Source organism: Cryphonectria parasitica (genome assembly GCF_011745365.1).
Source record: "Cryphonectria parasitica EP155 unplaced genomic scaffold M406scaffold_1, whole genome shotgun sequence".
NCBI lineage: Eukaryota > Fungi > Ascomycota > Sordariomycetes > Diaporthales > Cryphonectriaceae > Cryphonectria > Cryphonectria parasitica.
Genome location: NW_024468909.1, coordinates 3,928,279 through 3,949,526, shown reverse-complemented (window position 1 = coordinate 3,949,526; position 21,248 = coordinate 3,928,279). Strand labels below are relative to the sequence as shown.

Here is a 21,248-nt window from a genome sequence, read left to right as displayed (position 1 = left end):
TGACACTGCGAGCCGGGGATACGATGTCAAAGACTTTTGTTGTGCTACGCTACCTAGACATGCCGCCTGTTTTGAGAAGAAGGCTATGGACAACAAACTCACCTGTGCAATCATCGCAGACTTGCGCAGCAGAGCGACTTGGGGCATGTGATAGTCGGTTGACCTCGATCACACTGGGAAGGGCTATCTGAAGAGAGACGGAAATTTGCCGACAACGACGAGGTATTCTGTATTCTGTACCTAAAGGGTGTGTATTGGGGTATGTACATTACACCACCGTGAAAGTCTGAACACTCCACACAACCCCGGAGTGTTTGCACCAATCAGCATTCGAACGGCCGATTCTGGAAGTGTGCCCCTGCTTCTGCATGCACCATTGCAGGCTGATCAGCCTTTCACAACAGGACTCTTGCCGCCGAGACCCCACTTCGAGATCCTGTACCTTGCTGCACTGTGTCTCTACTTGGTCCATACCACAGGGTCAGATGCCACACAAAAGTCACGGCAGAACCTGCCGGGCAGCGATCAGACAAGAGTCCCGGCAGATACTCGACGACGAGCTCACTAACATGTCTGCCAGCTCTAGAACTCGCCATTCCCATAATTTAATCTCGATTCACTGCGCTATTCTTGATTTTGCGGGAAGAAACACATGGTCGCAACGCTATTGTGCAATCAAGAGGACCTGGAGGCGACAAGGCCCCAAAGGCACCCTTCAGGCAGGGCGAACACGCACACGGGCCTCGTGAGCAGCTCGGGCCTAGTCAACCGAGGGAGGACGACGCGGGGGCCTGCCTGCATACTGACGCGCTGCAGGTTCTTGTGTGCCTGAGGCTAGTGAGGCGCACTGCTTTCCCCTGCCACACTGGTATTCTTGCGGAAGAGAGTTAAGCGCAAGCCCGGACCATCGCGACTCTTTGGGACAATTACTACGCACAATCGTCCCCACGCCTTGTCTCATCTCGCCTTACTTCTTTTCCTTACAGCAGAACAGGAACATCGCGTCCGTGTCCCCTCTCTCCCTCTCCCCCCTTCATTTAGCCTCGACGGGGTTGTTTGTGTCGTGTGTCTGACCTCGATCTGATTCCGTCTCCATAACCATCCAAGGATGCACATTGCCAACGACCTTGGTCTGTTGGGTTGCACACGTGTGGCGTTGAGCCTGCACGGCCCGTTATCTGGACCACGTAATTTTCTTTTCTTAAAAAAAAAATCTCCGAGAGCATCCATGCGTTTCTTGTCACATCCATCAAGCAATGATGTCGATACTAACGTGTGTCTCGCCTGGAGTATCTCGTTGTTCACTTGGTATTTGGATGGCTTGTTCTAAAGATTGACAGGCTCCCGCATGACTTTGCTTGCGATTGGCCTGTCAGGACCACAAACCCCGTCCTGGCCTCGAGATGTCCATGCGCCGAAAGGAGGGCCAGCCGTTCATCTTGAATATTTACTATAGATGACTACCCCAGTATCAGACAGAACAGGGCGCGCGGAAGTCATGTTTCATGCCGAGGCCGATTTGGTCCGGGTCTGCCTCAACAGCTACTAAATGAATGAGGTACACACACCTCTTATTCTTGCACACGGCCGCCTCTACGCAATGTGGACAATGGCGTGAAAGGGTCGACAGGGCGTTGAGTGCCATGCGCAGTCAGCTTCAGCACTAGACTGCAATCGTGCCCTCCCTCCACTAGCAGCAGCATGGGGGGGGGGGGGTAGAAGAGCTGCCCTCGAGCGGGGATAAACGACATCAACTGGCAAACTGGAATACAAGCCGGAATCGACAGAGTTTACCAGGGCCACTTCCGACGCGTATGGCCCAAACCTTTCCCCTAAGAGACTTCCTCGACGACGATGACAACGACGACGAGGACGACGAGGACGACGACTGAGCCGTGCAACCCGCGTGCGACCCTCTCTGTCTCCTAGATCATTATGCTGCTGGTCAGTGTCGTCGTTGGTCATCTGCTTGATCCCTAGGATATTTGGAGGGAAGGTCTGGCGCAGATCTCCCTCAGATGATGCTGTCCGTACGGCCTGATTCCCACAGAGCTGGATTCTGCTTGCTGGAATGGGTCTGCTCGATAACCGGGAACCACAGTTCTTTCGAACCAACCGATATGATGGCAGCCAACGGTGGTAGTACATAGTTCTACGAAAGCCGCTGGTAGCGAGGGGTTGCGCTAAACAATCGGCTCGTGATGTGTTGATGGGGACCATGCTACTGCTAGCACCGGTTCCTGCTTCCTACGCCCGCGGCGGCATACTGTTACTATTTCTTCTTCCCTTGCACCAGTCTCGTCTCGTCTCGTCTCATCTCGTCTCTTCTTTAGTCATCCTCGACAATTCGCAAGGGCCAGGAATCAGCACACTAATAAAGAAAGGACACACCAAGAGGCAGAAGGCTTGTTATTTATATACAACAGGCCTGGCTCGTTTTGCGAGGAGATCGCGCATCCTGCCTTAACTGGACTTAGGGACTGCGAACCGTGGACCCCTCGTCCCGCTGCATTGATCGTCAACGTCCAGGGTCGAAGGTGCTAGGTCTGCAGGAACGGCACCCTCTTGACAACGGGCACGATTGGAAGTTTTGAGGCATTGTAGCCGGCTTCTAACAAGCTGAAAAAAGCATCCCACTCAGACCAGTCTTGCAATCTTGATCCCCTCCTCCTCCTCCCTCGGACCCCTCGAACGGCCTGAATGACTCGCAAATAATCCTGGCGGGCGCGCTTTCAGGTTCCTATGTACTTGGCTACGTGAATCCATCGAGGAGGGTTCCCCACTTTGGAGGAGGGGGATCCGCCCCGGTGAGCAGATCTTCCTTCAACCCCTGGACCGTAGTAGCTCTTAGCTTTTTGGCCTGGCAAGAGAGAGAGAGAGAAGAGCGAGCGTAAGGTGAGGAGCGCTCGATCGAAGCATACCCCAGCACGCCTAGCAAGCCTAGGAAACCTAGCAGCCCACGATGGCCGGCCTGGACGGGACGCGCATACTGCACAAGCGGGCCGCATCGGAGCCGCGTGCGCAAAATGCTATGGTCGCCGCCCGTCGCTAAGGAAGAAGAGACATGCCTGCCGCAGAAGAAAAGAAAAGAAAGTGAAGCAGAAAGAGAGACAGAGAGAGAGACAGAGATACACACACATACACACACACACACAGAGAGAGAGAGAGAGAGAGGGCTCGTCGAGCCAAGACTTCTTCGGATCCAAGCCCTGTAAGGATCGGTTGGATCCATCAGCTTCATGACAAGCGTCTTCTTGAGGAAGGGTTTGTCCAAGCTCAGCTTTCAAAGCATGATACTACAGTTGGGGCTCGCCCAGCTGCTCGATTGGTTGTTGGGTTGAGAACGATGAGGATCTGGATATCTCCTGTCGTTGGTGATTGGCATTCTTTGCCCATCTACGGTGCCGAGATTAATCATCATGTCCGATGGATGAGATCATTTCTCGATGCCCAGGTCCCTCCCCTCTCTGAGACATCACGAGCCCTCGCGATCGCTTTCTGGCCTCTCAAGCACTTCTCAGAGAGGGAGTCCCATCAACGATGGGGCCGTGGGACGCCATCACAGGTGGGGCGGGCTCCAGCACACCCGGTCCGATCCACCCTGGTCAGGAAGCCTCGCTGAACGACATGCCGTCCACACTCGTTGATTCGCACGCCTCGGCCGATGGTCTCTTCACACGGTGGTGGTACTATTGAATGAGGTATTGGGCAAGCAATAAACGACTCTGTCAAATCGCTGGGCCACCACCACTTCCCCTCCCCATGTCCTAGTCCTGGGTTAACCAACTCCCCTCCCAGCAGAGCTCCCCCCCCCCCCAGAATACATCATCGTCTCTTCCTCTTCCTGATCGGTCCCGTCCTCTCCTCTCGTATGACGGATGGGCCCCATCTCCGATCCCACGACGCAACATTGAGGTGTGGTGCTGACTGTCATCCCAAGTTCCAACTCCACAATGCAGAAGCGAGAGAAGCCATCTTTTTGTTCGTGGTTCGGATCGCCTTGCACCCTTCTTTTTTACTCATCTGATATTTATTGATACAAGTTATTCACGTGGAAACTTGCGCTGCGTTGCGCCCCCTCCCCGGCCCCTCTTTCTCAACACTTTCTGCAGTCTGATGCATGTATTTTCCCCCGAGAGCAGCAGTCAGAAACCCCCCATGCTATTACTATGGTGCTGCTGCTGCTACCACAACAGTACTTCTGAACAAGCCTTGTCTAGCTGTCAGGCCTCGCATCAACATGTACCCACCCCAGAGCAACCCAAGCTGGCTATCTCTGCCCTTATTGATCCGTTCCCATCTCCCTCTTCTACAGCCCCCTGTCAAATCCACCCCTCTCCTTCTGCTACCCTACCCGACGGGGGGGGGGGGGGTGTGCAGCACGAACCCCTGCTGGTACAAGCAGTCCTGGGAAAAAAACATACATAGTACATGTAATCGCCATGCAGCCCATCGCCTTGAATCTTATGGCTAGCCACTGTACACCAGCGTCTGCAAGTGCATTGCGGCGTTTTGCTCCGCAGTAGGGCTCATCCTGATTGCTGCATCGAGCCTGTTGTTTACTTACAAAGAAGCAAGTTCATATTACGGCAGTTGGCCTGACTATGTTCTTGGATGAGCGGCTTTTGTAAAAATAAAAAAATAAAATTGTGAGCAGTTCTCATTCCTTCTTCTTCATTCCTTTTCCCCCTCCCAGAAGCAAAGCCGTCGAGCGGGCTCTGCATATGTATGGCGGGCAAGGAATTTCCGTATAAGAGGAAGTTTGGAGGGGGATAAAGAAAGGAACTGATCATGCGAGTGGTATTCAGCAGCAGCCGCCGCAGCAGCAGCGAGTTCAAACAACACAGCCTCTGTGCTTCGTAGCAACGAGGAAGCAGGGTGAAGATCCATCTTATGAGGAGTTCTCAGGCCCCGTTTCAAAAGACCGCCGGGGAACACGACAAGGCAATTCTGGGGTTCGAACTCTGACCCTCTCCTTCCCTCTCTCCCACTCTCTTGCCATTCGCCCTTTCCTTGGCTTGTCCAAGCTCGGCACCTGCATTGCATCTGCATATACCCTCTCCGGGCAGACCGCTCGTGGCTCTGCTCCACCCCCGTCCATAGCTGCAGCTGTCGACGAAGCCCGATCCTCTCTAACCACAGACGGAAGACTCCATCCATGACACAAGTCTCTTACTGGAAGAACTGTCGCTCTCTTTGATGCATGTCGCCCGTCGTTCATGAGATCGACTCACGCCAGTCTTGGTCGGGCACAAGTGATACCCTCCCCCCCCCCCCTCCCTTCTTCTCCTCTTACAGCATTCACCGCAAGCCACACACGCTCGAGAAGCTCTTCAGGATACACTCCTAGAATAAGTTGACCAATACAAGAAAACGAAAAGGCCATTCGCTAGCTCGGGGTTAAAGATACCCCCTCTCGAGTGTGGTCTTCCAAAAAGAAACACATAGGAAGGCTCACTCTGGAGGCATATACAATGCACAGCCAGGGCGGAATCGGAGGCTCCTCGAGTATGGACCACGATACTCACCTCGCCCACCATGACCAGACGTTTGCAAGCGACCAATGGGGCGACATGAGCCCATACATTACGACGACAGTGGGAGACTACGGCGGTGGAGCGTACACCTTCATGTCTCCCATCTCATCACACGGCCATGGCCTCCCATCCGAGTCGCTGGGCCGGATGCCGCCACCAGCGACACCTTCACAGCCGGTTCTACAGCCTCATCCACATCCTCCCCCGCCTCCGCACCACCCGACGCTCCCGCTGCTCATGGTTCCATCGCATCCTACGTGGCCAAGCATGCTGACCAACCCGGGAAGCTTCAACACGTCGCCTCCAGTCGCTATACCTCCTGCCTCGTCCTCCACCAGCATGCCGTCGTCGTCGTCAACGGTCAAGGCCACAAGACCAGCTGCACAGCCGAGCCAGCCAAGGAAGACGCTGACAGATGAAGACCGCCGTCGCATGTGCCAGTGCCATCTTGATAACCCGACCATGAAGCAGACTGAGATTGGCGCAATGTTTGGGGTGGAGCGAAGGTGAGCCATGACCTATAGGAAACTAAGGGCGCGCGCGCGCGTACACACACACACACACACACACGAGCCAAAACTACATGGCGCCTAGAGATTTGCTGACGACATCAAACAGTACCGTGTCCAAGGTCCTCAGCCGGAAAGACAAATGGCTGAACCCAGAGGAACGCCCACCTCCACCAACCAAGAAGTCCAAGAGCAAGATCCCGGACATCGACAAGACACTAGCCAATTGGCTGCGTAACGAACAGCACAAAGGACGACGCGTTTCAGACGCCGAAATCCAGGAGCAGGCACGCATGTATGCCCGTCCGTTCCGAGAGGCCGAGACTAAGATCAACAACCCGTCCTGGCTGGAGAAATTTAAGCAGAAGCATGAGGCGGCAGGGCGGCTGATCCGGCGAGCCTCCGAGACCAACATTCCCAGTGCTGCCGCCTCCAAGCTGGCAATGACCTCGCCCATCCTGCCGAGCTCTCAGCCGTCCAGCGCCATCTCGTCCGGCTCTCCAGCGCACCAGCAATCCCCGTCACCTTTCTCGAGCAGTATCGTACACGCCGGCGCTGCTGGTGGGGAGGAAGACAAGGAAGGCGGAGGAAGCGGCTCCTCGATGATGATGGATCTGAACGAACAGCAGCCCGCCAAGAGGGGGGCTGGTGACAACAACACTCTGAAGAATCACCAGCACCAGCACCAGCACCACCAGCAGCACCACCACCACCACCTGACCCACCACCACTCGTTCGATCCCGAGACGGGTGGTTCATCCTTCTCCGAGAGCAACCTCAGCCCGACAGGCACAGGGCAGTTTACCTTCTCGCCGGATCCCAACGTCGGCGGGTTCTTGGCCTCAGACCAGGTCAGACACTTCCCTCCTGGGGGGCCAGACTTTCAGCGGCCTAGGAGCCAGACATTTCCCACGCTCAACCTCGAATACATGAACGAGACAGAGCCCATGCCTTCCAACGAGCCCATGACCCCGAAGTTTCCACCAGGAGGCCACCACCACCACCATCAGGGCGTCTCCTCGAGCGGCCCATCCTCGGCAATCGACTCGCCTGCTCACGAGTTCGCAGCTGCGGGCCCTTTTGGCCTCGACAGCACTATGTCGCCGCACCAGCACCACCAGCAGCCTGTCCGTCCCCCGCTGCATCACAGCAGCAGCGCGAGCAGTCTCCAGGGCCGCCTGTCCCAGCAGCAGCAGGGAGGTAGCAGTACGACGCCCGTGATCGGGAGCGCCCCGCTGTCATCTGTTGCCTCATCGCCCGTATCACCTAGCCAGGAGGACGCCCGGCGGGCAGCAGATACACTGCTGTCCTTCATCGCAAACAGCGGCCCCAACAGCATCGTCGACCAGACTGACTACAACGCCGTGGTGCGGCTTACAGATAAATTGAGAATCCACCAGCAGGCGCAACAAGCGGCCGCCACCGTGAGAGGCCAGGGCAACAACATGAGCAGCATGGGTCCTCCGGCTGTGACCGGTCTGGGCATGAACATCGGGATGGGGGGCCTGGACCGGATCCCAGAAGGTGACGCTGAGATGAGCAACACTGGGCAGCATGTTGAAGACGAGGGCGATTTCATCAAGAGCGAGGAGACCATGGTTGTATGACTTTGAAAGGGGGAGGGGGTCTGATAGGTCTACCTCTGTGCGCTCTCGTCAGATCGCCCTTCCACTTTTATTCGTTGGTATGTTTCTCTTCCAAAGCCCCATGAGAGCCTGATTGGAATCAATGCTTACACACATGGAAACCAAGCTTTTTATCACGGCGTCCTCGACACGAAGAAATGGCCTTTCCCTCCACAGGGATTAAGCGAACATCAGAAAATTGGCCTCACGGTTTAATTTCTTTATTCCTTTTTTATTTATACGGAGATCACGTCCCACGACACCACAATCCGAATCACGGAGCGACAGAGACGAAAGTTCTACAATGACTTGCAAAAATCATTCAAAGTCGTCCCCCCACCCCACCTCAATCACACACACACCAGCAGCAACGCACACTTATATACCCTTTTTGATCTGTCATGCAAGCTTTCAGGTTGTAAATTCTGCCTCAAACTGAAGACTTCCTTCCCGCTCACGCGAAATCGAACATCTCGACATTCAACAGCTTTCCTCTTCATGTACTTGCAAGGAAAGATTCCTGGTGCGGGAATCTTGTGTCTTTCACTTTGTTTTCTTTCACTTTTAATTTTTTTTTATTTTTTTTTTCTATCTGGCTCTATGTCTGTTATCTATTCCTTTCTGGGTTTTGCCTCTTCTCTTCTTTCCTTCTTCTTTTTCCTAGGCATTTACATAATACCTTTTCCCCTCTCTATTCTATTTTATTATCGTTTTAACTTTCTGGGTCAAGGTTCCACTGCAAACCGGGATTGAGTATTTTTGGGATTGCTCAGATCTGAGCAGCGAGCGCATAAAGAATGGGTCTGGTGGTGCACAGGACAGCTGATCAGTGGACAAAAGACAACGAAATGACCTGGGTCAAGGAGTGCTTACTCCTGCTCCCCTAAGGGGGCGTGCGACCCGGATGGTGGGAATGGTAAGGGGAAAGAAGAGGAGGGGTTTATCAACCAGAAACAACGCTGTAGGGGGAGGGGGAAGGGGGGCCGCGCATTCACCAGCCCTGAGAGGACAATGAGAAAGGGAGAAGGAAAAAGAGGGGGCGAGAGAGCAACGCAGGAGATGGCTCACATCCTCTACCATGTTCGTGGCCGAGGCAGCTGTGGAGACCTTCCAGGGCGGCTCATCTGATCTGATCATCCCACTGGTGAGATGCAACGTGTGGGGAGAGGGGGGAGGCATGAGTAGGGGCGGGAAGAGACTCACTTCCGGGCAAAGTAATCATCATCAAAGCAGGTAACAAACAAGTGAGCAAAAGAGGAAAGACACACGTAGTGTGGTCCAGATGTGCATACTCACATAAACACACCACGTTCTCCCCCTTTGATTCCGATTTCCTCTCCCTCCTCTTCCTCCCCTCCTACTTGTTTTCCTTCGAGGCGGGCGAAACTGCATTTTCTCGCCTTGGGATGACGAGGCAGACAAACAAGCCATGGCAAAGATGAGACAGATAGGGAACCCCTTGAACAGCAAATAAACAAATAAAAAAGTAAAAGGAACAAAGAAGAAAAAGAAACGATTCCATCACATCAACAAAGCGAATCAGGAACCCTTGCTAGCAGGTAACTAACCACCATGGTAACTATGGCTCCGCCGTAACAACACCCCCCCCCCCCCCAAGATTATGGTATGTGGGTGGACTTTCCTGTGTGTGTGTGTGTGTGTGTGTGTGTATGCCGGTTAGTGTTAAAGTGTAACCCCCCTCCCTTTCCCCTCCCCCTTCCGTGGGGCCATTCATGCATCCATCCATTTGCCCCTCTCTCTCTCTCTCTCTCTCTCTTGTCTCTTTTCTCGCCCTGCATGGGATGCTCGATGATGATTACTAGGGCCGAAACGGGCGCACCATGCGTTTGGTTAACCCCTTTGCCCTTCTTGTCCCGTTCGTTGTCCGGTGCAGTGAGACGTCGCATTCATTTCTACACCACCCCCCTCTTTGCCTTTTCTCTCTCTCTCTCTCTCTCTCTCGTGTGTTTTTCTTCTTCTTTCCTTTCTGGAGACTCGACTTGTGGTGTGCAGATGTAGCTTAGCCCCCCACCCTCCCTTCCCCCCTCCCCCTTCCCCAAACGCCTTCCAAGGCCCAGAAGGGAGGGGTTGGGTCGGAAGGTTGTAATGCAGCATGGAACGTCCGTACGAAGAGGATATCCATGGTTACCGCGTTTCGGTTGAGGAGAGAGAAGGACGTCAAATCTCAACTTTTTGCGGGGCCTTGGTTTTTGGACAAGGGGGGCCTAGTTCCTAATCATGGCGGGCATCAAGTATTTCCTATTAACTAATTTCACTTATATGAAAGATCTACACTTGTACAGATCATTTACGATTGGATACATGACAATTCTTGACGTGTAATCGTGTAGCTACATCAGCAGAAGGGTATGTTGTACATATAAGGAGAGAAGAACAAAGGAAGAAGGAAAATGGTGCTGTCAGGGCTCGAGGCTAGAACTTTCGGTGATGACTGCCACATTGATGAAATTTTGTGTAGCTCAGAGTTACAGGCACCTTCCCCCCCCCCCCCTCCCCTCCTACTAGCTTAGCCGCTCTTCCAACAGCTCCTCGACGCCCTTCTCGGCTAGCTCCGGTATCAGTCTTACCAGGACCAGTTCCAGGGCGCTGTACATGAGATGCTTGTTACAGTAAGAATCGCTGAAGACATCCAGGATGTCTGTCTCGATTACAGTTATGATGTGCGCATCTGGAACTCCTTCTTGTAGGTCATGTCCGCTATTGCCACTGTCACCGGTACCAATCGGATCGGTCCGCAGCGATGCTTCTGACAGTGGACTTTCAGAAGTAAACCATGCTGCCAACCAGGAAGAGGCGTTGCCGCCAAAGTAGAGCCTGCCCACGCTTTTGGGCACCAAGGTCCAGAGCGCACTAGCGCACTTGCGTCTCAAAACGTGCAACTCATGGTCAGACGCGGGTGGGAAGAGTGTCGGGGACCCCATGGCGTTGTTCGGAAAGATAGCACCCCGGAGGTTTCGAAGCGCCGTAGGTAACATGCCAGGATCGAGGACATGGCGATGTATCGCGTCAGAGAGGAGCCTGTTGAAGACGGAATTGCTTGTTAGCGAGGAAAACACCAACAGCTGATCCGTGTGTGTTTGATGTGCTTTGAATGGTCAGGTGCATGGCGCAGCATAAAAAGAGCCAAGTGAGAAACAGTTTGGCTGGGGTACGACAAAGAAGAAAGAAATGATTCAAAACGCCATATGACGAGTAGCATCTGCCGATGGCAGGACGAGCAAAAGACCAGCCATCATGACCATGACGGGGCATCTGAGTTTTTTTTCTTTTCCTTTTTTGACAGCGCAATACGCGGAATAAAATCTCAAGAAGAACAGACATCCGACTGGGCCCCTAGACCCCAGCCGACGAGTCCACCGACACACAGAGTGGGGACGGCACCACAAGCATTGACAAACTCGTCTTGCTGCAGGGACGGCGTCAACGGACGATGGTTGGGTGGATGATGATGAGGATGATGGTGTTGGAAGAGCGGGCATGACCACCAAAAAGGTGGAGGAATCAGAGCCAAGACTCGATGGCTGCACTGGACACCCCTTCCTCTCCCCTCCACCTTCCCGACCGACAAATGTGGTAAACCGGATGATTGTTGAGATGACGAGATGGTGTTCAATGCCCCTGGCAGCATGACAAGGGTGTTCGAGTGGACGACCTGCAGCATTGGGCTGCCATACCTCCCCACAAACAAGCTTGCCGTCCGGGCTATAGAGAGGTCCCCACAAAAAAGTGACAAGACAATCACCCCCCCGGTCGAAAAATCTTAGCCTGTGGAGCGGGTGCGCATGTGAAGATGTTGTTGCTGCAGTGCATGGGTGGTTCTCCCGTCCGATGTCAACATACTGTGCAGCAACTAGATGCTAACACTGTAGCGGGTCCTAGTCCTGGACGGGTACCATCGATGCCCCATTCAGAATAGGCAGGCCTGCATGCCAGAGAGTCTCGACACAACGTAGCGGACAAAGGGGGACGAGTGGTGGGAGGCCAGGGGTGAGGGTTGCAATCGATGAGATCAGTGCTTGGTCAGCAGGAAGAGAAGAAAAGAGGGAAAAAAGAAAGGAAAGAAAAAGCCAATCCTGGCAGACCAAGCCGTGAAGGTTGGATGGTGGGCGCGTAAATGAGGCTCGCGGATGGACGGCCGTGCAAGCCCCACGAATCCCACCCTGTGCAATCGGCTGCATGCATGACAGTAGCATACCGCAATTGGCCGGCTGAGGTGACCCATCTGGGAACGGTTGCATGGGGCCCAGGGCCTGCGGGTTCTGTGGGAACGCTTTGTCGGGCTTTGTGGCTGCCGATCTGGCCGCAGAAGATCCTCGACGTGTGTGCTCCACCACATTGCTCGCCTGACACTGAGGGGGTCCCAAGGGTGGGGTCCAGATGTGTATTAGGCCACCACCGGGTTTCTCCTCCCGGGGGGGAGGGGGGATTTCCACCAAAAAGAAAATGACCATATCGAGTGTCATCTCGTGTTGGCTCCGCACCAGACGAGGTGCAGAACGTCAGCCGCCCTGCGCTTGCAGGAAAAGGGAGGGCTCCTGAGAAGCTGAATGGAAGGATATCAAGGTCAAGTGACCGGTAGCTCATGCGGTGTGATGACCAGTGTGGGTGGGTGTAGTGAAGGGAAAGAAAGAAAGGGGGGGAGGGGGTTGTGCACTCATCAGGAAGAGGAAGGTGTTTTTTTCTTCTTCTCCCTTACCTGTCGATAATTCCATCCGGGCCAGCCACATGTCCAGGCCCTCCAATAGCCAGCCATTGTAGCATAGAGAGGCTGCCCGAAAGCCATGGCATGCGTCGATCCATACCAATCAAATCTGATATCATGGGCCATATGGCAAAGGCCAGAATAGGTGTCTGTTCCGAGCCTGGCTTCAGCTGAGCCGAGCCCATACCCTTCGTCGCAGTCTCCACATCATCAGCACCAGCATCAGCAGTAACATCATCATCATCATAATCATGACGACCCCCGCCCTCCTTCTGCGGGGACAGCTGATGCCCACGAGGAGGTAGAGACCGACTCATAGTCAGCGTCGTGAGGAAGACCCGTAGCAAACCCATCAGTGCAAATATGTAGTGGACAAAAGACCACAGCAGCCCAGGTATCGAGAAGCCCCTTGGCCCCGAAGGAGCACGGCCTGTCCCCTTCAGAGCAGGTCCTGAAGAAGAAGAAGAGCCTTGTTGTCCCCTGCGCGCTATCACATCTGCCAAAATGGTCAGGCCGGTCCAGATCATCCAAGGCTCAGACGCCTTCTTGACGACCACCCCGCCTATGATCAGCTCTGACAGGATCTGACCAATCAGAGACGTCAAACATTCGTTCTCCAGGTCCTCTGTAGGCAACAGCACGGCCAGGACGCCCTGAACGAGCAGCTGACGGTAGGCCACCTCATTAGCAGCCTGCTCGGAAGCAGTCTCTGGCTTGTCGATCCTCGGTATGGGAGACAAGTAGGGCAGAGGGCATAGCGAATGGTAGATCTCCCTCCCATCTGCCTCGATGGGAGGCCGCACAAGAGGCCTGCGAGATGCCCGGTACGCTGGGGAGATTGTTGCTGTTAAACAAATGCTGGCGGTGCAGAAGGAGAAGAAGAAGAGGAGGGGGGAAGAGGGGACTGACCTTGAACGTGCTTGTCGAACAAGTCGGGAAGCTCGTCAAACAACAAGCTCTCTACGTCAACCTTCCTAAGCCTCTGCTCCAGGGCCCGCGTGCAATGTGCAATGACCTGAACAATCTCGGCGACAAACGCCTCGTCTGGCGTAATCTTGTTGTACCAGGTCTGCACAAAGTCCCGCAACACGATGGCTATGATGGCGTAGAGCTGCAGGTCGACATCATTCCGGCTCGTCAGGGGTGGTAACAGCTCGTCAATGGGAGGAGGAGGCGTGGTCCTGCCCCTGTCAGGCCCTTGCTGTGGGCAGAGCACGCGGCGAATGAGTTGTGAAGTGGCGCGGTCTGAGAGAAAGTCTGATGAATCCGAGCGTGGGACACGCCGCCTGGAAGAGGTGGAGCTCGAGTGGGAGTGCTTGTAGCGGGGGCGTGATGATGTTGAATCTGCGGCTGGCCTTGTGGGTGCTGGGGGTTCAGAGCTGATCATGTTTGCACTCGCAGTCGCACTTGCGCTCGAGGCGCTGGAGCTGGGCGCGTTGGGCTGTGCGTCTGTAATCATGGCGGCCGTCTGTTGGCTCTCAGCATGTCTGTCGGGTCATGTAAGACCACAGCCTGCTCCTCACAGCCTCGTCCTAGGTTCGTACCAGGCAATGAGATGGGGCTGTGGCTATTTTGCTTTTTGACTTTTTCCTCTCTTTCTTGGACCGTGAGCTGGTTTTCGGTGAATGATGAGTTGATCGGTCGGTGACGAGGGACGAGTACGAGGACGCCTGCAGGAAGAGCTTATCACTCATGCCTGGATTGGAAGGCGGTGGGGATAAGTGTAATTACGTAACCAACGCTTTCCTCCAATCATGCACGCAACGACACGAAGAAAGAGCTTTTCGTCTGAAGGGAAGGAAGCCAGTCTCGAGGTCAGCCTCTGTACATGGAAGGACCATATCACGAACCTGGTTGTCGTCCGCACTTGCCTTGCTCATATGTTGTTCAAATAAGGTTGATGGGTCGGTGCGTTCTGCCAGGGATCAGGGATGCTTCGATCGCGCCCGGACCAGGCAGGACAAAGAACGTATTATACTGTACTGCACAGTACTGTACGAAGTTTACTTTTCAGCCTTTCCCTCACTTTGGCAAAGCCCTCGTACGTTGATGTCTCGAAGGTTTGAGTGGAATTCAGGATATGATTACGCGCAGACAAATCCCGTGCTCATAAGCCAGTATTAAGGCAACGCCTCGCATCATTAATGACCCAACCCGAATCCACAGCCAGGATTCGATAACAAAGACCGCAAGCCCGGCACAAAGAAGAGGAGAGACAGCAGAGGATCAGAGAATACCCTCAGATGGGCACATCGCCTGTCCAGCTGGGATAAGCAAGGCCAATAGGATCATCTGAGCCCCAGCCCAGGAGCGCGTTGAAACTGGTCTCCAACTGAGCAGCGCTGTCCATCATCTCCTCCCAGAAAGGGTCGTCCAGGCCCTGTAGAATACCTCCTGACGAGAGATCCTCCCCAAAGAGTGCCGTCATGTCCGGTAGCATGTGCGCACTCGCGTCCCCTGTCGCTGGTGTAGCTGCAGCTTGCGTGCTGGCGCCAGTGGTCGACTCTTCGGGTTCTGCAGGCATGCTGGCGGCGAGATCGGCCACTATGCTGGCTCGCAGTTGAATAATTTTCGAGAGCAGGCGTTTATAGGGGTCTTGAAAGCTGGGCCGTCGCTGCTGGGCTGCGTTCTTCTCTACCTCGCCGCCGCCGCCGCCGCCGCCGCCATCAGCAATAGGCAGGCCTCTCCTGTTTCTCTCCATCACCAATTCCCACAGCTCCTGGATCTGCAGTACGAGATATTTGTCGGAATCCAGCTCCTTCCTGACCACCCGGAGATCCCATCCTGGCAGGTCCAGAGTCGACAGCTTCAGCGCGACGAGCATGCCGTATGTGTAATCGAAAGACGCCAGGCAGAACGATCTGGGACGTGTATCGGGTTGCACGAAGAATCGTGCCTCCAGCAGCGACCGCACGGCCCGAAGGCACTTCCAGAGCAGCTCACAGCGTTCTGTGGGGAGCAAGGTCACTGACGATGCCTCGCCTACTGCAACCTCGTAGAGGAGGACCTTGACGACGTGGACCTGTGTGATGAGAACGGCTGTATCGCAGAGGCACTCTGTCAGCCATGACTCCTCTCAAGAGAGCTGCCACTTTTTTCTGTTCTTCCTCCCCGCTCTTGGGACTTACCGTGCTGCTGAAACATTTCCGGTATCGAAGCGCGGAACTGCTCAATCTCACGCTCAAAAGTGTTCACGATAAAATTTAGAGGCATGCTGTTTACACTGTCACGGAAAGAAAGGGCCATTGAGATGGACTGCGAGAGCTGCTGGTTCCGGGTCAGCAGGACGACAAGCTGGTCGGTAGGGTACTCCTGCTTCTCTTCTAGAACCCGACAGCACTGAGACACGTAGTTGGAGCTCATGAAGGCATCGGGCATCTTGTTGGTCGTGAAGGCCATCGTCACCAGGTAATATACCCCAGCAAAGGCCCGCATATACTCGAGGCTGGTGCGGTCACGGCGCTGCTGCTTCAAGGACCGCTGGGATTCATTGAAGCCCAGAGAAGCACAGATCGAGCGCATCAAGTACAGAAAATTCGTTACGCGAAAACTGTCCGAGTTGAGATGGAACCTGTTGCGCCTCTAGGTTAGGTTCGTCCCTTAGATGCGGAGCATTCTCGGGAGGAGGGTTGGCTCACCAAGCGATCAGCAGCTGAAGGCCTTGGAGAAGGTCTATGCTTTTCCTAGGCCGAACAAATGTAGTTGTGATGATGTCGTTCAAGAGATCGTTGCCCATCAGGAACTGGCGTTTTGCATCCTTGAACGGGTGCGACATCATGACGCCTTTCCAGAGAAATGGCCTCTGCTCGAGCAGCTGCTTCGAAGTCGTAATCTCTCGCGGAATTACAACAAACGGAAAGACAGTCAATATGTGAGGGCCGTAGTTCTCTAATATCCGTTGTCCTTCCTCATGGTCGGGATAAAATTTGGGTATTCCGCTTCCAGGGGTCGCAGACACGCCTGAAGGGGTGATGGTGGCTCGCTGAAGAGTCCCATCTGGCCTTGGTTGTGGTGCAGGAGGGGCCCGACGCGTGTCTGTCGGCGAGGGCTGCCGAGTTCTCATGTCCTCATGACCAGAAGGGCTAACAGAAAGTTTGTCATTGCTGTTGGGTAAATTGTGTGACACAAGTGCAGTCGTCTGAGCAGCTCTCCCAACCCGGTTCGATCGGTCCTGTCCTGCTGCTGCTGCTGGTGATAGTGGTGGTGGTGATGGTGGCTCTGTGCTCTCAAAGGTATCACTACTGGAGGCTGCTCTCGGTGAAATGGCGATGCCCCTATAAATATGACCACCCTCCTTCCACTGTGCCCTCTGCTGTACACGAGAGATCTCTTCCGGGCTCGGCTGGTCCTGGTCACGCGGACTCCCTGGAGGCCATAAGTAATTAAAATTCGGCGGAATTCCGAAGACTGCCTGAGGAAAGTGGGCACGTTTCGGCGTCTTCCGCTGTCGACCCTCACTCTCAATGGGTGATTCGGCGTCTGAAGGAGTCACCGGGAAGGCCTGTCCTGACTCGACGCGGGCGGTCAGGTCCTCCAGGCGCTTCTCCAGCTCTGCGACCCGAGTAGGCTTGAAAGCCCTCCTCTTGCGCGGCGGGGCTGGTGTCTGGGCCGAGCATGGCTTATTGAGACGATGACATCTGTGGGTAGAGAGAAGAGTCAGAGACTCTGGTGAGCCATGTCGAATTGTTATTGATTATTGCCATCCCCTGCACTCTTGTCGCTCTGCTCCATTCATGCCACTTCCCAAAGAAACCCCAGTCAGCAGCATCGCAGCTTACCTCTCACAGATATGTTTTGTTGGACCTGGTATGCAACGGGATTTTGCCTGGCAAGCAAAGTCTCAGTCGATACGTCTGATGAAGACTACCGGTGCCTCTAGAAAGCCTTGGGACTCTTCTTACCTTAGCACAAGTAATACATGCTCTCGGGCCTTTTTTAGCCTTGGTCTCCGTCTCGTGGTCCATGTTCGCAGAGTTGCGCGCGTAGCCTCACGATGTCATATCGACATGAGAAAAAACAATTACAGGTAAATCACAGAAGAAGTCCTTGAAAGAAGAAACAAAAGTCATGATGAGAGAGTTTTGAGAAAGGGGAATTCGAGTTGGTTCTCCTTGCGAACTAGTAGCTCCTGCAGACGGGACGGAGTCGGAGAGACTCACACGCTCCGTTCCTCCGCTGCGAATAAGCCTGGGAATAAGCCCACCCCTTAGCCTAGGATTTCAACCCGAACCCTCTCAATGCTACGTACCGCTGACAGTAAGCCGAAGATCATGGGGTCCAGAAAGTAGCAAATATAATGGTTTGGATTAGTAGGCTTTCGTATAGTCACCATAGTACAAACTTTGTGGAGAGTTCTCATTAATACGGCGTCATGCCTTTCTAGCTTGAATTTTGGAGCTCGCCAAACCTATAGGTTCATAAGCCTGGAGACTCGCATTGACAGACTTTTGGTGCCACTTGTAGAGTGCTTTTGTTCTCGCAAGCCTAGCCTTTTCCCCAAAAGGCCACACTTAAAGAAGGAGCACAATACAAAGATTATGGGAAATGAACTGTATTGGACTGCGCTGAGGGAAGGAAAAGGAAGGAAAAGAAAGGAAAAAACAGCTGGCTATCTGAGGCTATAGACAGAGGTTGGCTGGCGATAGTGGGGCCATTGACTCACCTGGCCTCGCACACACCCCCTCAGGCAACCTCGCGAGCCTCGGTGGCGATCCTCCTCATGGTGTTTTCTATCCTCTACTGTTGTATCTCGGAGAACTATCCTCCGACCCTTTGTCTTGTTTGCAGGGCTACACCGAGGGTTGTTCTTCTGGCTTTCCCCAGACCCTTCCGTGCCCTGCACCATGTATGTATTTCTGGCTCAGGGGTGCAGGCTGGGCTTGGCAATTGAAAAGCTTCTGGAACCTCGGTCGAAGTCTCGTTCAGACGTGTGTCAGGAGTGTGATCTTGAGGATCTGAGGTCTCTCGGTCCTCGATAGGCGTGCCTAGTTGAATAATAGGCGTTTGGAGGGTAGGTAGGCTGTTGGCTTCCTCGAGGATCGTCGTGATCGTCGTGAACTCATCTTCGATGGAGGTATCGCTGAATTCAGCCACATGCTCGACCTCCGCCATCTCTGGGTCGTTCAGAGGGGGGTTTTCGCATTCTCGTATCTTGATAGCCACTGCTCGATAGACCTCATCAGTTTTAGCATCGTACACCCATACGATCTTCCCTGAGGGACTGTCCCAGGAGAGAAGCTTAGTCTTGATGCCTGTTTTGGCGTATTTGTCGCTCGACTGGCGATATGCCTTCTTCACGTGTATCCAGACTTCGCTGCCAACAACTCTGAGGAATCCAGCATCAGGAATCGCCTCCTTGTCGAGATTTAGGCGTTCTCCCAACAACTGAATGGGTGCCTTGTTGTCCTCGTTCGCTGTGCATGGGAGAAGGTTGATTACGCAACAGGCTGCTTCCATCGTGAACGGCCACAGTTGTGAAGGAAGATTAGCTGCGTTGTGGGCTGTTCGTGCCTTTTCGACTATGTCTCGGCCAGCCTTCTCTGCCTTGCCATTCATCCACGAGGAATGAGGAATGGTGCGGAGGATGGCGATGCCGTTCTCATTTGCCCATCTCATGAGCTTTGAGTTCTTGAATAGGGCTGTGGCCAGGCCAAACTCTGGTCCATTGTCGCATCCAAGCGCCTGGATCTTCCTGCCTGATTGACGCTCGAAGAAAGCAACAAATTCCTTGATCTGGGTGAACGCCTCGTGCTTCCTGTTCGCAAAGTAAACCCAGTGGAAGTTCGTATCCATATCGACGAAGTGAAGACAGTAACGACGGCCATTGTATCCCTCCTGGAACTCGATGAGGTTGAAGCGGATAAGCTGGCCAGGAGCATTGTACTTGGATTCCTGGTATCTTCCATACATATCCGTCAGGCGGTTTTCAAGGCATGGTTCGCAGTCGAAGTTCTTGTCCTTGACGATCGTGATACCAGCCCTCTTCGCTGCACCTCGTATGGCTGCTGGGCCAGCGTGCATAAAGCGATCGTGAAGGCGTTTGTATGTGACCGACGTGAGCATCGCCGGTTTGGCTAGAAAGCTACCCCCTGAGGGTTCAGAGCGGTCAACAGCCTTCAGAACTGGCACCCCCTCTTTCCAATTGACCTGGCATACCTCCTTTTTGTTCGAGGTGTTGATGATGTGGTTCATACGGCCGTCAAAGCCATATCCACGCGCCATCAACTTACTCACGCTGATGAGGTTGCAGGGCGTGCAGGGGAAGAATCTGGCATTCTCGAGCGTGATAGTGGCGATCGATCCATCGTCGCGTACCACGTCGAACTTTACCGTTCCAGCCATCTCTATCTTGAAGGATCCCGCTGCTGATTCCATAGCTTCCTCTCGAGGCAGCTGGACCAGATCCAGGAACCATTTGGGATCGTTGAAGAGTGTCTCTGAGGCGCCTGTATTAGCAATAATACTGTCCCTCGAGAGTTTATCGTGCTCGACGAGAGCAGAGATGGCAACCGTGGCTAGCTTGTCGGCCACGCTCGATCCACCAAAAACCGTTGGTCCTGCTGTTGTCGACGAACTCGTCGATGTTTGCTGGGCTGCCTGGCTTTGATTGCCAGTCCTGCAACCTCGTGGAGAGGATCCATGGCACTTGCTACATTCCTCACAGTGCTTCCAGCCAGAGACAAGGTATCTCTTGCACTGGCAACAGTAGGAAATCCTCTCGATGATCGACTTCGGCAGCTTCACGCCGTTGATGACACCTGTGGAGGGTAGGGAGTCCTCACGAGGCCACTGTCTCGCACCCCCTTGGGTTCCTCCAGAGGCAGACGACGAGGACGACGTCTGAGCTGTCTTCTTGAAGGTTGAAAAGGCCTTATTACCTGTGCCAGTGATGATGGCTGAATTGATTTCTGCCATAAGGGTATCCCAGGTAAGTTTATCCAGTTTGTGGTCTCTTCTGGCAAACGCGTGCATCTCTGGGAGCACATCCTCAATCTTTTTCAGAACGATGGCAAGAAGGAAGCCCTCTGGAGGGTCTAGTTTGAGCTCCTTCAAGCGTCTCTTCATGTACTGTAGGTCGTCTCTGAAGGCTTGGAGCGTCGAGTAATCTGCAACCTTGCAGTTTGCCAGTCGTGTGGCTATTTGGTCGATGTGCTCTTCTGAGTGCTTAGGGATCGTCTTGAGGACCGCGTTGTATATCACATACGGGTCCTCTTCTCCTACGGGGAGGCCAGCGTTCGTCAGCGTGCTCCTCACCTTGTGTAGTGTGCTTTGAAGAAGGGTAACCACTGTTCCCTGCTCCTGGTTCCATGTCTCATATCCCTTTGGATCCTTCCGTTCGTCAGGTTCAGGGACAGAGTACTTGATGTATTTGCCTAGGCGCATTTGCCTCAGGGTCGATGCTACCATCACAGACCAATCCTCGAGGTTCTTTTCGCCGACGAGGACAGGGATGGCATGGGTGATCGGCTGCCAGGGCCGACTTGTTGACTCCTCCATCTTCAACGGACGATCTTGCTGAAGGGGAAGGTGGTGTTGTTGTTGCTGTTGCTGAGGAGCTTCTGGCATCTCTGTTGCAGCAGGTTGTTGTTGTGAAGGTTCGTCGTCGTTCTCGACGTCCTCGTAGTGTGATTGATCAGTGGGTTCCTCCTCTGAGGAGTGGTCCATCGATCAGTGGGTTCGAGTGAGGCCACAGGCCGTTTGTCTCGATGGTGTTGGTTGAGGAGAGGGTTTTCAGGCCTCTTTCTCGTTGTTTTTGTTGGTTCTGGCCGTCGCGAGCGCGTACGAGGTCAGATATCGAAGTTGGGCTCGTAATTCAGGGTCAATTGACGAGGAATATCGTCAAATTGATGAAAGA

At 53.9% G+C, this 21,248-nt stretch overlaps 6 protein-coding genes across 6 annotated transcripts; 2 read left to right on the top strand and 4 right to left on the bottom strand.

Moving 5' to 3' along the window:
- Positions 1-5,474: 5,474 nt before the first annotated feature.
- On the top strand, positions 5,475-7,653 carry M406DRAFT_336156 (uncharacterized protein; the record flags this gene model as incomplete). The annotated part of the gene is made up of 3 exons (XM_040921112.1): positions 5,475-6,043; positions 6,156-6,588; positions 6,676-7,653. 3 exons carry the CDS (start codon positions 5,475-5,477, stop codon positions 7,651-7,653), a joined length of 1,980 nt encoding a protein of 659 aa, XP_040781452.1.
- Positions 7,654-10,114: 2,461 nt separating this feature from the next.
- Positions 10,115-10,796, bottom strand: M406DRAFT_354475 (uncharacterized protein). Its single transcript, XM_040922927.1, has one exon. It carries the CDS (start codon positions 10,665-10,667, stop codon positions 10,194-10,196), a length of 474 nt encoding a protein of 157 aa, XP_040781451.1. The 5' UTR covers positions 10,668-10,796; the 3' UTR covers positions 10,115-10,193.
- A 158-nt stretch (positions 10,797-10,954) lies between these two features.
- Positions 10,955-11,646, top strand: M406DRAFT_354474 (uncharacterized protein; the record flags this gene model as incomplete). Its single annotated transcript, XM_040922926.1, has 1 exon — positions 10,955-11,646. A coding segment is annotated over one exon (184 nt), but the record flags the coding sequence as incomplete, so codon positions are not given.
- A 738-nt stretch (positions 11,647-12,384) lies between these two features.
- On the bottom strand, positions 12,385-13,781 carry M406DRAFT_35868 (uncharacterized protein; the record flags this gene model as incomplete). Its single annotated transcript, XM_040923973.1, has 3 exons — positions 12,385-12,554; positions 12,651-13,223; positions 13,304-13,781. 3 exons carry the CDS (start codon positions 13,779-13,781, stop codon positions 12,385-12,387), a joined length of 1,221 nt encoding a protein of 406 aa, XP_040781449.1.
- An 852-nt stretch (positions 13,782-14,633) lies between these two features.
- M406DRAFT_336152 (uncharacterized protein) lies at positions 14,634-17,358 on the bottom strand (the record flags this gene model as incomplete). Its single annotated transcript, XM_040921111.1, has 8 exons — positions 14,634-14,720; positions 14,886-15,433; positions 15,523-15,965; positions 16,033-16,476; positions 16,551-16,612; positions 16,887-17,031; positions 17,173-17,219; positions 17,296-17,358. The coding sequence occupies 8 exons, from the start codon at positions 17,356-17,358 to the stop codon at positions 14,634-14,636; spliced, it is 1,839 nt and encodes a 612-aa protein (XP_040781448.1).
- A 2,109-nt stretch (positions 17,359-19,467) lies between these two features.
- Positions 19,468-21,058, bottom strand: M406DRAFT_66889 (uncharacterized protein; the record flags this gene model as incomplete). Its single annotated transcript, XM_040925020.1, has 2 exons — positions 19,468-19,475; positions 19,624-21,058. 2 exons carry the CDS (start codon positions 21,056-21,058, stop codon positions 19,468-19,470), a joined length of 1,443 nt encoding a protein of 480 aa, XP_040781447.1.
- Positions 21,059-21,248: the final 190 nt, after the last annotated feature.

Bases quoted from the DNA above. Each gene is read 5' to 3' on its own strand.
- M406DRAFT_354475 (XM_040922927.1), bottom strand. From the start codon at position 10,667: ATGTTACCTACGGCGCTTCGAAACCTCCGGGGTGCTATCTTTCCGAAC.